Source organism: Eubalaena glacialis, chromosome 1, assembly GCF_028564815.1.
Source record: "Eubalaena glacialis isolate mEubGla1 chromosome 1, mEubGla1.1.hap2.+ XY, whole genome shotgun sequence".
NCBI lineage: Eukaryota > Metazoa > Chordata > Mammalia > Artiodactyla > Balaenidae > Eubalaena > Eubalaena glacialis.
Window position 1 is genome coordinate 236,373,965 of NC_083716.1, and position 16,329 is coordinate 236,390,293.

General features: G+C 43.2%; 1 protein-coding gene across 1 annotated transcript in view; it reads right to left on the reverse strand.

The window, feature by feature from the left end:
- Positions 1-2,527: 2,527 nt before the first annotated feature.
- IQCA1 (IQ motif containing with AAA domain 1) overlaps positions 2,528-16,329 on the reverse strand; it is a 169,850-nt gene continuing 156,048 nt past the window's right edge. Inside the window, exons 18-19 of the mRNA XM_061206144.1 lie at positions 9,206-9,444; positions 2,528-2,740 (exon numbers count right to left, since the gene is read on the reverse strand). Of these exons, the coding sequence (XP_061062127.1) occupies positions 2,612-2,740; positions 9,206-9,444 (368 nt within the window). The 3' untranslated portion in view covers positions 2,528-2,611. The remainder of the gene's footprint in view (positions 2,741-9,205; positions 9,445-16,329) is intronic.

Sequence of the window (16,329 nt, forward strand, 5' to 3'; positions counted from 1 at the left end):
AATGTCTGACCAAGAGTGGACTGGTCAGATGAGTTATGCTATATCCCCCAAGTGGGTGTTACATAGCTAATATAAAATGAGGCCAATCTGTGTGTGCTGATATGAAACAATACCCAAGGTATATTATTAAGTGAAAAGAGCAAGGGGGTGGAACAATATATATGATACGTTACCATTTGTATAAAAAAAGTGAAATATATTTTTGTGAGTACATGTGCAGGAATCTACCCATCCCCTGGCACACACACAGAGCAGGAGGCCATGGTACAAATACTGTAAAGTGCTGGGCTATAGCTTGTCAGGCTCTTGTGCAGTTTGCAGTGACCTACAAGGGGGCCCACTCTGTGCAGAGCTGAGGGCACCTGTGAGCTTGGCAAAGCCGGCTGGGGTGGGAAGACATAGTGGTTCTTGGTAACCAGGTGGGGCTGGCTGATGGGAGCCATGTGGAACAGAGTGAAAACCTAGCACTGGGAAGGGCAGGGAGTCACAGTTTGGGAGAAAACAGAGGGGCCCGTGGAGATCACGTCTCAGTGTGAACGTGCCATGAGAGAGTGAGCCCATAGGGATGATATTGAGACCATCTTTACCAATTTTTAAGACTCAAAGTTACTCCAAAGCTGCACTGTTCAATATGCTAGGCACTCTAGCCACATGTGGCCATTTAAATTTTTTTACTTTTTAATTTTCTATTGAAGTATACTTGATTTAAATTGTGTTAGTTTCAGGTGAACAGTGAAGTGATTCAGATATATATATATATTCTTTTTCATATTCTTTTCCATTTTGGGTTATTACAAGATATTGAATACAGTTAGTTCCCTGTGCTACACAGTAGGTCCTTGCTGTTTATCTGTTTTATATATAGTAGTGTGTATCTGTTAATCCCAAACTCCTAACATCCTCCCACCTCCCCCTTTGGTAACCATAAGTTTGTTTTCTATGTTTGTGGGTCTGTTTCATTTTTTATAAATTAATTAGTAATTGTTTAGTAAGCTTTACCTACACAAGTTTGTATGAGTTCTGAAAAGTGTGCTTATCACAGTCAGACCAAGTTAAAAGGTGTTGTCCACCATTAACATTTTCATAACGCTTATTCCTTTACAATCATGATTTTCATTGCTTTACAATCCAGATCCTACTATTTTGCAATGAACACCAAACCCTAGAGCCTTGGAGCTCTCAGCTTGGGTCAAAACCAAGAGTCTGCTCCCATGACATGTGAAAGAAAGGGTCTCCGTGGACCACCCTGGAGAGACGAACATTTCACTGCTCTCTGAGCTTAGGATGAGGAGTCCGCCCACCTCTCAGGCCACTTTGAGCCTTGGCCAGACACAGTCTGGGGTGGGTAAGGGGAGGGCAGGCAAACAGTCTGCAGAAATTGGGGTTCCTTTGGTATGAGAAGGCAAATCTACGGCGGGGCACCGGGAAAGTGGAGTTTGTTCAAGAGGACAGACTCTGAGGGACGGTTTTCCAGTTTGTACAGAGCACATGCAGAGCACGGGGGCCTGGGGCTGTCTCTTTCTGTCCTAATTTGTGTTCATGTCCTGTACAGACACAGGCTGAGGGGTATGTGCTGGTGGCCAGAAGACAGCTGGGAACCACTGGTAGTTTTGGGCATTAAAGAACTAACCCACTGAAAATCCCAGGAAAGCCTGGAGATCTAGCTTGGTCTACAGAGTAGGAGACTGTAGAACTTTCTGTGGTGTAACCAAAAACTGCCCAATAGTTCATTTGAATTAAATTCCAATAAATTTATCCCACCTCAATTTGTCTCCTTCCTTTGACTGTGTTCTCACAATTTAGAAGGGGGTTACTTACAATATGCCACCAAGTAACCTTTCATATTCTTACAAAATTGAAATTTATCTTTTGACCCTCACCTTTCTATTCTTTAATCTTTTTTAGAGTTTCTCTTCTATTTTTACCCCCTTTTTGGGTCATAGTTTTCATCTAGCCATTGGCTTGCCAGTGCTCCAGTGCTTCTCAAGAGCAGGAACCCAGGAATTAAGAGGCAATGACTTAGTCCCAATGTTCCAAATATTAGCTGTGGGACCCTGGGCCTTAGTTTCCCCATCTTCAAAGTCAGAAGATTGAAAGCGTTAATTTAAAAGATCTTTTTTAGCTCCAGAAACCAAATTACTGAGTCAGTCCAAGAAAAAGTTTTTACTCCATTATATAGAATATATGAATAGAGCAAAGAATTAATTTATTAAAATATGTGCAAGATAATATACAGATTATTAATAAAAAGCTAGTAGTACCGATGACTGACTGAATTTACTAGTTGCCAGATTAGAGTATTTTCTAACTATCAAAATTTAAATTTAGCAACTAGTACCGATGAGATGACGTGTCCAACTGGGATAGATTGTGGAGTGTGTGAAGAGTGAGTTTTGCTTATATACAAACTTTATATAGATTAAGAAATAATTACAAGCTCTAGAAACACTTGTTATGCACAACTAACTTGGTGGTCAGCCTACAAAGATCTAACTGAGCGAGGGCAGGGCTGGTGGACGTAGGGCATCAGTGTGGGTCTTCAGACAGGCAATGGTCAATCTCCTCCCTGGAGAGTCGGGCCCACCTCCAACCCTGGCTCCTCAGAGAGGCATTACTTTTTCTTTTTCTCCTTTTTCCCTTTCTTCTCCTTCTCTTTTCCTTTGTCCTTTTCATTTTCTTTGTTATCTCCTTTTAATGCCAAGGCTCGCTTTTTACCCATAGGGGTCTTGGCGTACCAGTCCTGAAATCGAACAGACGTTCAGGAAAATATCAAAATGATGTGAATTCACTAGTATGCCCTTAAAAATAAAGAAAAGCTCACTGAACGGAAGGGGGCAAGCAGCCATTAAATGTTGGGCATTTAATGTATGTTCAATGCAAATTCTTTCTATGTGGGTTTACCAACCTCTATTTCTATACAATTTGAAACTTCTATCCCATGGTTCAGACAAGGCCACCAGCAGCTGGACTGAGGGATACTGTTAAAAACATGGCAGAAATACTGGAGCCAAAATACCCCAAAGCACTTAATGATTGCAACTGGCCCTGTGATGACATTTTTCTCAACTTTCACATTTATTTGAAATCTGAGAAACACTTTGGTTTACAAGCTCTGTGGTTATAATATTTCATTAAATGACTATGCTACAAGTTATTTATCAATTCTCCCATTAACGGACATATAGGTCATTTCCAATATTTTGTTATTATGAACCGTGTTGAAATTCACAATTTTTATATCTCCTTATACACAAATGAGAAAACTTCTCTGGGGCATATACACAGAAATAGAATTCCTGGGTTGTAGGACATGAGCATCTTCAATTTTATTTGATATTTCCAAACTGCACTCTGAAATGTGTGAGTAGGACACTATCTCAGTCTTTGTGTGTCTTAAAGTGTCTTTATTTTTTCTGATCTCTTGGATGTTAGTTTAGCTGGATATAAATTTTAGGTAGACAGTTATTTTTCCTCAGCACTTTGCAGATATACTCTCACTTTCTTCTGGTGTCTATTTTTGCCAAGGAGACGTCTGATCTCCCAATTGCTTCTCTGCAGGTAATCTGGTATCTTAAGACTGGCTTGTTGCCTTGTTCTCAGGTTCACAATAATGCATGTAGGTGTAGATTTGTTTCATGTGTTCTGCTGGTCATGTGGAGTTTGTTTTTAACCTAAGAAGTCACGTCTTTATTAAGGAAAATTCTCAGCAAGTATTTCTTCAAATAATTGTTTCTCTGACATTTCTTCTCTTCTTCTAGAACTGCTATTAGTTTGGTGTCAGTGTCTTCAAAGGTTCTTACTTGCAGTTTATAGGTTTTATGTTTTTATTTTTCTATGTTGCCTTCTGGGGGGAGCTCCCCAGGACCATCCTCCAGTCTGATAATTTGCTCTTTGACCATGTTTAGTCTAGTGTTCACACCTCTTTTATTTTTTGGCTTTTTATGTTAGTTACCTTATTTTTCATTTCAAAGCTTTCTTTTTGTGATTTTTTTTCTTAATTATCTGTTTTTATTCCATTTCTGCCTGTCTTTGTTTCAAAACTTTGTGTGCATCTCTAATGGAAGTTATGCCTTCATTTATTTTCTTGAACATCTTAATCATATTAATCTAAATGTTTTTGTTTAAACTATTGTCTTTTAATCATTTCTGTTTGAAGATTGTATGTAACACTAGATTTCCTAAAATGTTTTGGAATTTTGATTTTCAGATTTGTTTTGGTCTCTCTCTCTCTCTCGTTATACCTACCTCCCTAGCAGTACTGCACTTGCTTCCACGTGGTTCTCTAAACCCACATCCAGAACCAGGACTTATAGGGTGTTTAGAAGCTAATGCTCCTTGGTAATATTGGGATATCAAAGATCCAGTCATAGAAGCAGCAGATTTGTCATTTTATCTTCTACAACTCCTAATCTTTTTTTGTTTTCTATCATTTATTTCTCTCTATGCTACATGCCAGGCATCTGGTTGTCCATGTGTTTGAGATTTATCTTTGTTTCTGGCACTTGGGGATTTTCTCATTCTTCTTTTAGCACTGACTCACCTTTCAACGTAAGGTGAGGTGGCCAAGTACTTAAGGTGATGGACTCCTAATTTACTGAGGCACAGTATGGAATATGGTCAACAAAATTGGCTTTGGAGTGAGATTTGAATTTTAGCTCTACTCCTTTTAAGCTGTGTGACCTGGAACAAGTCATTTTGCCTCTTGTGGTTTTTGTTTGTTTGTTTTGTTTTGGCTGCTGCAGCAAATTACCACATGGCTTTAAAAAACACATTATCTTATAGTTCTGTAGATCAGAAGTCCAAAATGGGTCTCATGGGGCTAAAATCAAGGTGTCTGCAGGCTGTGTTCCTTTCTGGAGCTCCAGGGCAGAATCTGTCCCCTTGTCTTTTGTAGTTTCCAGTGGCCACCGGCTTTCCTGGCTTGTGGCCCCAGCGCTACCTTCGAGCTAGCAGTGTTGCGCTACCTGGAATCTCAATGATTCCTCACGCTACCATCTCTCTGGTTTCTCTTCTTGTGCCCTCTTCTAACTTTTATGATTACACTGGACTCACAAGGATAATTCAGGGTAATCTGTCTTAAGGTCAGCTGATTAGCAAACTTATTCCACCTGAAACCTTAATTCCCCTTTGCCATGTAACCTAACATAGGCCCAGGTTCCAGGGACTCAGAGGTAGGCCTCTTGGGGAGCCAATATTCTGCCTACTACACCTCATTATAACTCAGTTTCCCCATCTGCAAAATTGGGTAAATGGTGTGGTCTAACTGAGTCTAACTGGGTGCCTGGCACATAAGTAGTCATAAGTATTAGCTAACACTATTATAACTATTACATAATTATCATTCAATATTTTCTCCATCATGTCCATTGTGCAGGTACATGTGTTTGGAGAATCTGCAAGACCCTAGTCTGACACGTTGTCAGAAGCACAGCTGGGTGAAATTTCTCAGGGTGAAAATGATAGACCTGATTACCAGCAACTACAGCCATGGACTCACGTTATTTGGCAGAGTGACAGTTTCATTCCATCTTTCCATCTGCTCAATCCATTTGCCACTAAACAAGTTAACTGAACATCTAGGTGGGACAGGCGCTGTGCCAAGTCCTGGAGATACGACAGGAAGCAGAAATGGATGTGGGGTCAGCAGAAACGCTACAAGCCAGAAGGGAGTGGCAGGACATATTTAAAGTGATGAAAGGGAAAAACCTACAACCAAGATTACGCTAGCCAGCAAGGATCTCATTCAGATTTGATGGAGAAATTAAAACCTTTACAGACAAGGAAAAGCTAAGAGAATTCAGCACCACAAAATTCAGCTGTACAACAAATGCTAAAGGAACTTCTCTTGGCAGGAAACACAAGAGAAGAAGACCTACAATAACAAACCCAAAACAATTAAGAAAATGGTAATAGGAACATACATATCGGTAACTACCTTAAATGTAAATGGATTAAATGCTCCAACCAAAAGACATAGACTGGCTGAATGGATACAAAAACAAGACCCATACATATGCTGTCAACAAGAGACCCACTTTAGACCTAGGGACACATACAGACTGAAAGTGAGGGGATGGAAAATGATACTCCATGCAAATGGAAATCAAAAGAGCGCTGGAGTGGCAATTCTCATATCAGACAAAATAGACTCTAAAATAAAGACTATTACAAGAGACAAAGAAGGACAGTACATAATGATCAAGGGATCTATCCAAAAAGATATAACAATTGTAAATATTTATGCACCCAACATAGGAGCACCTCAATACATAAGGCAAATACTAACAGCCATAAAAGGGGAAATCGACAGTAACACAATCATAGTAGGGGACTTTAACACCCCACTTTCACCAATGGACAGATCATCCAAGATGAAAATAAATAAGGAAACACAAGCTTTAAATGATACATTAAACAAGAGGGACTTAATTGATATTTATAGGACATTCCATCTAAAAACAACAGAATACACTTTCTTCTCAAGTGCTCATGGAACATTCTCCAGGACAGATCATATCTTGGGTCACAAATCAAGCCTTGGTAAATTTAAGAAAATTGAAATTGTATCAAGTATCTTTTCTGACCACAATGCTATGTGACTAGACATCAATTACAGGAAAAAATCTGTAAAAAATACAAACACATGGAGGCTAAACAATACACTACTAAATAAGCAAGAGATCACTGAAGAAATCAAAGAGGAAATCAAAAAATACCTAGAAACAAATGACAATGAAAACACAACAACCCAAAACACGATGACCCAAAATTGACACAGCTACTATGTCCACTTCTAAAAATAGAAGTACCAAAGGACCCAGCACTCCGACTACTGGGCTATACCCTGAGAAAACCATAATTCAAAAAGAGTCATGTACCACAATGTTCATTGCAGCTCTATTTACAATAGCCAGGACGTGGAAGCAACCTAAGTGTCCATCTACAGATGAATGGATAAAGAAGATGTGGCACATATATACAATGGAATATTACTCAGCCATAAAAAGAAACAAAATTGAGTTATTTGTAGTGAGGTGGATGGACCTAGAGTCTGTCATACAGAGTGAAGTAAGTCAGAAAGAGAAAAACAAATACTGTATGCTAACACATATATATGGAATCTAAAAAAAAAAAAAAAAAAGGTTCTGAAGAACCTAGGGGCAGGACAGGAATAAAAACGCCGACGCAGAGAATGGACTTGAGGACACGGGGATGGGGGAGGGTAAGCTGGGACGAAGTGAGAGAGTGGCATGGACATATATACATTACCAAATGTAAAACAGATAGCTACTGGGAAGCAGCCACATAGCACAGGGAGATCAGTTCGGTGCTTTGTGACCACCTAGAGGGGTGGGATAGGGAGGGTGGGAGGGAGACGCAAGAGGGAGGAGATATGGGGATATATGTATATGTATAGCTGATTCACTTCGCTATAAAGCAGAAACTAACATACCGTTATAAAGCAATTATACTCCAATAAAGATGTTAAAAAAAAAAAAAGAAATGGATGGGGCGGTTGGGGTTAGTGGTGATGGTGGTAAAATGATTTCGTTTCCCTGAAAAATGAAAAAAGTGATCAAATGTGCCAAGAATGGATGTGAGAAGCATATGCTTTCTCATCCCAGGTTATAAAATGGTAGCATTTCCTTCTTTTGATTAGTGTGATCGGTTCCAGTTATTGGACCTCAAGCACCTGTAACAGATAGAAAAACTTCTAGAGATCATTTCAGAAAGTTAAAAACCCAGCTAAGAGAAAGCATAGATTTTAACACCTAAGCTTACTTCCTCAAAATAAGGAGAAACATTATTTTAGAAAGGAGAAATAACCTAGGGATTTCTGAAAAGGATATATCGCTTGAAGAGGATGAATATTTGCAATTAATACTAACAAGGTTTAAATAGTTAACAAGTATACTGATTCAGACACTTGGCAAAATCTCCAGCCTGGAGTTGGAAATATTTCTTTTGAGTTCTTCTAGAGCAGGGGTCAGGAAACTATGGCTGATGGGCCAAATCTGGTCTGCTGCTTGTTTTTGCAAATAAAGTTTTATTGGAACTCAGTCATACTTAGTCATTTATGTTCTCTGTCTGGATGCTTTTGCGCCACGATGCAGAGTTTAAGAGTTGTGATAGAGATTGCATAGCTCTCAAAGCCTAAAATATTTGTTATCTGGCCCTTTTTGGAAAAAGTTTGTCAACCCTTGTGCAGATCATTATTTTGGGGATCAGTATTGAGACTATTTTCAACCTTCATTGAAGCATCAGCAGCAAAGCAGAAGGGAAACAGTTTCTAGAGTTGGTGGAAAAGTGACACGTCGTAGAGGGAATTTTCCTAATCCCAAGCAGGCTTTCCGAGACAAGAGGCTTGAACGGGAATTCCAGCTCTCTTTCCGGTGACTGCATGGCCAAGATGGTGGTGGATATAATTTCATGGATACAGTTTTCCTCCCTTTTTTTTCCAGTTGGCCAAGAAAACTACCTTTAGGTTCAGAAAGAAAACACAACTGTAGTCATTCTTAGTAAAAGGATTTGGAGGGGTTGCCTGCTGGCCTGGGCCTTGGGGACGAAGGCTGTAAAACGGATTGTGCCTTTTCCAGGCACATCACTCTTGGCTAGTTCTTTTCCTCCCATATCGAGGGATATGGAAGAGTTAATTCTCAAAGTTTCCTCCAGATCTAAAAAGTTCTGTGAACATATCAGAGTGTGTTCAAAAATACGAAAACTAAATGTTGGGCGAATTTTCTTGTGATTTCCTATCGCAAGTGTACTGGAAGATGAAGTGTACCAGGGCAAATATGGGGCAAAAGCAGCATTGGCTGGAAGTACACTGTTTAGGGAATTTTTTTTCTATGCAAAACTTGTTCCATTATGTGATTATGAAGTAAAAACCAGTGAGAACCAAGAGAGGGTGTGTGTGTGTGTGTGTGTGTGTGTGTGTGTGTGCAAATCCAATGGTTTTGAAGCTGCTACTCAATTCTGCAATTTGGCTGTTCATTTGTAAGGTCATGGATCACACTTTTCCTAAAATTTGGAAGACGTGCTTTCCTGCTAAGGCCAGAAAAATATTGTGGCCCCCAAATTTCAAGTTTCTAAATTTTCCTGGGTATGGTAGAGTCCAAATGCATGAAACCCAGGAGACTGGAGGGAGGAGGTGATATGACAAGTGTTCGCTGCTAGGACCTGGCCAGATGGGCGTTGCGTTTACCTTAAAGCTCTCCTCTTCCTCTTGGTAGACGGGACTCATGCTGGTAAGAGGCGCGACGAACTCGAGGGCGGTGAGCGGCTTGTGAGCTTGCTGCTGGATTCTCCGCTCCGTGAGCACCTCCTTCGCCACTTGGACGATGTGTCCCTGTGTGAAGCCGTCGGTGATCTTTGCCAGGCAACTGACACTCAAGGCACCAGTGATGACTCCACCGTTGCGCTGAATGATCTCTTTCCACAAAACTGTTGTATCCAAAATGATGGGAAAGACAGAGAACAGGAGTCACCACAGAGAAAGCAGCATTAACCCAGTTCCCAGGACAAAGCTGCGGCTCACCAAGAAAGAAGAGCACAGGAGGTCTACTCCAATTTGTAATTCAAATGAGCAGGAAGCCACATAACCAAATGCTCTGCCCTGAGTGATTTTCAACCATAAGGGATGCACATCGATGGCCCTGAGGTCTACAGACTACGAGCCCCTTGAACGGACAAGGAAAAATTAAACTAGGGTCAGTATAGTTTTAGGGCGGTACCTTCAAAGATGTTCAAAATCTTCCAAAATTGGAAATTTACGTGGGTGTCTATGGCATTTGGCTAAGTAGGAGTCTGACTTGTTTGAGCTATAAAGTTCATTTCTTACATGATTTTTATGTGTGGAATTGGAATGCAGAGTCCAATTTCTATCAGCCATGGCAGGGCTCGGTTGCCGTTGGGTGTAAGACACTGTCCCACATGTCCTATTAGACAGACCAACTGGACCCTTTATTCTCTGCCCCCAACAATGGAAAAACATGCACAGATGAACAGATCTACCAGATGGGTGTCCTGTTGTTGTGTGGGTCAGTGGGACCTGGGGTAACCAGGAGATTTCACTTAGAACACAGGGATGCTGTGAAGATGAACTACGAAATTATCCCTGATGTTTACTTAACCTTAGAGATAGGATGGTCTCCCACACAACATTTGAGACGAGATTACACTTTGAGAACTATGTCTATTCTGTCAAGAGAGGCTCTGGGGAAATAAATGAGACTTGCTGTGGTGTGTTTAGTTCTATCCAGACAGTGAGGAAGGATGCAGGCAGGGGTAAGGCCTTCTGTATCAGAACCAGCCGAGGTACTGAGAAGATTTGGCCAGATGTCTCTAGAGCATTTTGACCTTCTTTGAGGAATATCTGAAACAGTTTTTAAAAAAGTGAAGATTACTGCATGATCTGAGCACCGTCAGGTGGGTGACATGACTGCATTGTCCAAATACATTGATCCAAAAATACCTCATGAAATGAAAAGGCCCAATGACCGTCAAGGGATAGAATGACTTGGAACGTAACTAGGACCCACATCAGAGTCTGGCTTTTGGGGCCACGAGTTATTCCAACAATGCACCTCCACTGTCCTCCTTGGCGGGGGATCCTTGGCCCCAAGGTGAGCTGAGTTGCTGGGAAGGGGTACATGTTATCATGGGGCCTGTGGTGTCTTCCAACGGTGGAAGGTTAGCCATCAAGGGCTGAAAGCTGCAGTGAGACCAGCAAGGGCCACGGGGGCCCCCAAATTTGCCTGAAGCAACATCTTCCTCTTGCGTCTACACTGTTACTTCCTTGGTGGGTTTATTTGAACCTGAACCCATCTAAAGTAAAAGTGGGAGTAGAAAGATTTACTTCTCAAGCTGCTATGAGAAATAAGGACAAGAGTGTGTACAAATCACTTGGAAGAAACTGTTCTGGCATATGGTGGACACTTTCTCTTCTGTAGCTTTATTACTGTTATTTCTGTAATTTTATTACTATCAAGTCATTCCACTTTGTACCAAAGTTTCCTAATGCTCAGTAAAACATCAATGATAAAAGCTAACACAAAATAAACTACAGAGTATTTCTAAGCATATCTGTGTAAAAGACAGATTGGAGCAGGGGAGGATTACCCTTATCTAAGTACAACTGTTGTAGAGTTAGACTTAGACATGAGGAGACACAACCCGTGGTAAAAACACACAGCAACAAGAACAACCAGAGGACTCCATCCCTTGGGATGTCGTCTGTCTCCTGTCCTCATTCACAACATCTAGAAGCCGTGCAAACAGGTCTGAGTGGTGACTCTGGGAGCTGAGAAGGGAACACATTTTATGGGACAGTCACTGGTGAGAACCCCTAAACCTGAGGACCCGGTAGATACCCCAGGCTGGGAACCCAGAGCAGCTTCAGACTTGGGCACCCATGGGTGAAATTCCTACCTGCAGCGTGGAGGGGACAAACAGTGAGGGCCAAGGGCTTCCCAGCGACAAATATCAGCTCTCCCGTGCCTCCCTGTTAAGCTATGAAAGTCACAGCCTCCCTGTATCTTAACACAAAAATCCCTGCAAGTAAAGATTCAGTAATAGTGATGCAGACGTCGGGATTAACAGATACACACTACTATATATAAAGCAGATAACCAACAAGGACTTACTGTAGAGCACAGGGACCTCTACTCAATATTTTGTAATAACATATAAGGGAAAAGAATCTGGAAAAGAATATACATATATACATACAACTGAATCACTGTGCTGTATACCTGAAACTAACACGATATTGTAGATCAACTATACTCCAATAAAAAAATAGTGATGCAAAAAACGACAATTACTCTGGTCTAGTGTGGACATGTAAACACCCTATTGACACTGAACATGTATGATATTCATGTAAAGTCTTGGTCAAGCTTCGTCAAAATACCTAAAACATTGATGACTTCCCCAAGCTCATCATTTTTTAATGGTGGTGCAGTCACAGCTGCGGTGGGGCTTGCCCACTTGCCCCCAGCCATCTCCAGATCCAGAGAAGGGGAAAGAGAATCAGGCTTGACTTCCTTCTCATGTTTGATGAACTAGACTTACTAGCCTTTAAAAGAACAGCTTCTACTGCTTTTACAAAGCCACCAGATCATGGGTTCTTGGCCCTTAAATAGCTGCTCTGGGGCAAAGAGGGGATTCAGGCGCGGAGGGAGCTCCAGCCTGGTGGCTCATTGCAGGGAGCCCCACAGCCAGTACTGGAGCCACGAGCAGGCTGCCAAGCCTTTGGTCCAGCGGGGGAGGGGGGGTGGTGGGCACAAAAGCACAACAGGCTTGGGGGCTGGCAATGGGCGTGGCCGTGAGGACCAGAGGCCAGGGCTACAGAACGGTTCAAGGCAGCTGAGGGGCTCTCTGGACGTACTGCCGTGTTTTACCTTCCTTTCTCGGATGTAGAGGGCTTCTCAGTTCTTCAGACTAATCTACATCCCCTTCCCCTTCTTTAGGCTGAAAGGAATCTGGTCTTTGGGGCCCTTTCTCTGCTTTTGGCATTCCCAATTGATTCTATCCTGGCTAGTGCTTGAGATGACATAGTCTCTTAAAATTCATTTTTATCTGGGATTTTGCAAAAGCACAAGAGGGTGAATAATGTGATTTGGATGAGCTTCTGGCCTCCGCAGTCTAGAATTCCAGAAAAATCGAAAGACATCGGCTGATAAAAAGAAACGAAATTGAGTTATTTGTAGTGAGGTGGATGGACCTAGAGTCTGTCATACAGAGTGAAGTAAGTCAGAAAGAGAAAAACAAATACCGTATGCTAACACATATATATGGAATCTAAAAAATAAAAAAAAAAAAGATTCTGAAGAACCTAGGGGCAGGACAGGAATAAAGACGCAGACGTAGAGAATGGACTTGAGGACATGGGGAGGGGGAAGGGTAAGCTGGGGCGAAGTGAGAGAGTGGCATGGACATATATGCACTACCAAATGTAAAGTAGATAGCTAGTGGGAAGCAGCCGCATAGCACAGGGAGATCAGCTCGGTGCTGTGTCCACCTAGAGGGGTGGGATAGGGAGGGTGGGAGGGAGACGCAAGAGGGAGGAGATATGGGAATGTATGTATATGTATAGCTGATTCACTTGGTTATAAAGCAGAAACTAACACAGCATTGTAAAGCAGTTATACCCCAATAAAGATATTAAAAAAAAAAAAAGGAAAGACATGGGCTGGACCCCTCCGAGCAGACACAGGGTCCAAGGTGGGGGGCCTGTGATGAATCGGGTTATTAGCAGAACAGACCCCGGGGAAGAGAGGCAGGAGGAGGCATAAGGAACATGGAGAGAAGGAAACCCAAAGGGATTTCTGGGGACTAGACATGGCATTAATCAACCTGGGGGTGGATTTTCTTTGCAGAGACATTTTGAAGGAAACCGCTTGATTTGGGGAAAGGAGGTAGATATTGAATTATAGTTGGTAAACCTTAAGGACCGTGTTTCCTCTGGCTGATCTACCCTTCTCTTCTCAGCCCCGTCACTCCCCCGCATCGCCTGGAGAGTCTGAGAAGTTGGATTGTGAGTGTTCCATGCACCTTTGGCCCTCTGCTGCCAGCAGATAGATGGACAAGCAAGGGCCCAAGTTATGGACTTGCAGCCCAGGCTTTACAGGCTGCAAGAGACCGTTTTTGAACATTGCAAAGACAGGAATAGTCTTTCTTTAAGATAGATGTCCCAGCCACTGTGGCTATGGTAACTTCAAGGTCACTGGAGGAAACGCTGGACAGCATTTATGATGTTGGCGAGAATGGCAGCCTGAACAAATCACCCACCAAGAAAGAAATATGTGAGACACATGTGGTTGAGTGGACAGAGCCCTGGGCCCAAGATGACCACTGCTGCAGGTTTATCATCCGCCCACAGGTGAAGGGATGCTTCCTCCTTCCTCTCCCACGAAGCTGCCGTGAGGGGATTCAAGTTGGAATCTGTCTTGTGATCTGAGTCCCTAGAGAGGCCTGGCACTTTATCAAAAGAACACAGCTGTCCTTGTTATACATCAATAGCTTCATTTTGAAAGGGCCTATGGTTCTGTCAAACAATCGAAACTGTTCAAAGTCAAGAATAATGTTCTAGCCCCTGAAAATTAATAATACTCTACCTTACTCCATTAAGATAGCTTAAATATATATATACAATACAGAGAGAGAGAGAGACAGAGAGACACAGAGAATCTAACCAAGGGGCACGAGAGTGGGAAAGCTCTGATGAAGCTAGGAGCGTGGAATCCTCTGTAGTGGGCACAGAACGCTGGTGCTCACCCATCTCTGTGCTGACTCCTTCTTTGGCTAAACTACACATCCCTGCCCCCTTGAACCTTGGTGGGGCCTCGTGAGTCATTCTGGCCAATGTGGCTAGAAGAACTGTTGGCCCCTCCTCAGTCTGGTCCCTAAATCTCCTGAGAGATCATTTATACTATCTTTCTTTCTTTTCCTTTGATGCTGGCTGGTTGCAAAGGATCCAGTGGAGGGCTTGTAGGCCCCAGAAGATGGAGAAGTCCCTAGATGGGTGGAGAAATAACTGGGCCCAAAGTCTTCCTGTGCTTTGCATATAACATTGTGATTATGATCACACTTTATCAAGACAGAAACGAATGCATATTGCAAACGGAGTGGCTAATAAGCTAAGAGTTTATAATGTATGGGGAGTAAAGGGTTGTTCTTCTAGCAAATCACAATGACCAGGAACTTAAGATCAACCAGAAAGGACCATATATCCTCTCTGTTTTGGTGGTGCTATTGTGACTAATGAAGGATTAATAGAAACCAAGTCTGACCTAATAGTTTTTATTATTATCGGCAATGCCCCATGGCTACCACATCATCGCTACCGCCATCTCCTCTACCACGACCGCCACCATGACCACCAGCATCTCCATCACCCCCAGGCTGTGGTCACGACCACCATCATCTCCATCACCCCCAGGCTGCAGTCACGACCACCGCCATCTCCATCACCACCATGCTGTGGTCACGACCACCATCATCTCCATCACCACCAGGCTGTGGTCACGACCACCATCATCTCCATCACCCCCAGGCTGCGGTCATGACCACTGCCATCTCCATCACCACCATGCTGTGGTCACGACCACCATCATCTCCATCACCACCATGCTGTGGTCATGACCACCGTCATCTCCATCACCACCATGCTGTGGTCAGGACCACTGCCATATCCATCACCACCAGGCTGCAGTCATGACCACCAGCATCTCCATCACTTCCAGGCTGCAGTCATGACCACCAGCATCTCCATCGCTTCCAGGCTGCGGTCACCATCACCGCCATTTCCAGCAGCACCATCATCATCTCTAAACCAAATCTACCACCACCACCACCACCATGGGTGGCCAAGATGACCCCTCAATGAGTCGCACCTTTGGTATTCACACGCTGTGTAGTCCACTGTCCTTGAACTTGGGCTGGCCCTGTGACTTTCTCTTGACCAGTAGAGTGTGGTGAAAGTGACTCTGTGTGACTTCTGCAGCTGGGTCACAAGGATCCTTCCAGCTTTTGCCTGAACCTCTTGAAACGTTTCTCCTTAGGATGTTCCCCTTGGGGACCTAGCTGCCGTGCTGTGGAAGGCCACGGGGAGGGGCCAGGTATAGGAGGTCTGATCACCAGCCCCAGCTGAGCTCCCAGCTGACAGCCAGCAACAACACAGTCATGGAGGGAATGGTCTTGGATGTCCAGCCCTGTCCAGTCTTCAGATGACTGGAGTCCCAGCCGCCATTTACTGCGCCATCATGAAACACCTCGGGGAGAACTCCCCCGCTGAGCCCAGTGGCCCCTCCGAATCATGAGAGGCGTACTTTGCGGTTTCAAGCCACTGGGGAGGTCTGTCACACAGCAATAGATAATGGAAAGCACCACCAGCACCACTGCCGGCTCCCTGGGCCATTTACCAACCTGCCATTTAAATATTCCTCCTCCACGCCCACCATCACCGCCTTCTCCCCCTCCACCCATGCTCTCCGGGAGCTGAGATGGTGCTGGGCATTCTAGCCATCTCATACAAGGGTCACCACAGCCCTGTGAACTGAACAGTTCTCCTACTTTATAGTTGAGAAAATGGAGGCTCAGAATGTCAGCCTACTTCTCAAGGTCATCAGCTATTCGGTAGGAGAGCCAGGATCAGAACCAGGTCTCGTCAGAACCCACGTGCCACGGCTCTTCCCAATTTCACTGCACTGCCTCCCAGGGTCACTTTTTTGTATTGTTCCCATTTAAAAATAGGTTTCAAAAGAAGTGATTTTGAATCTGTCTATCCAAGGGAAAAAATGGAAAAAAGTAAGCTCTTGTTGTATT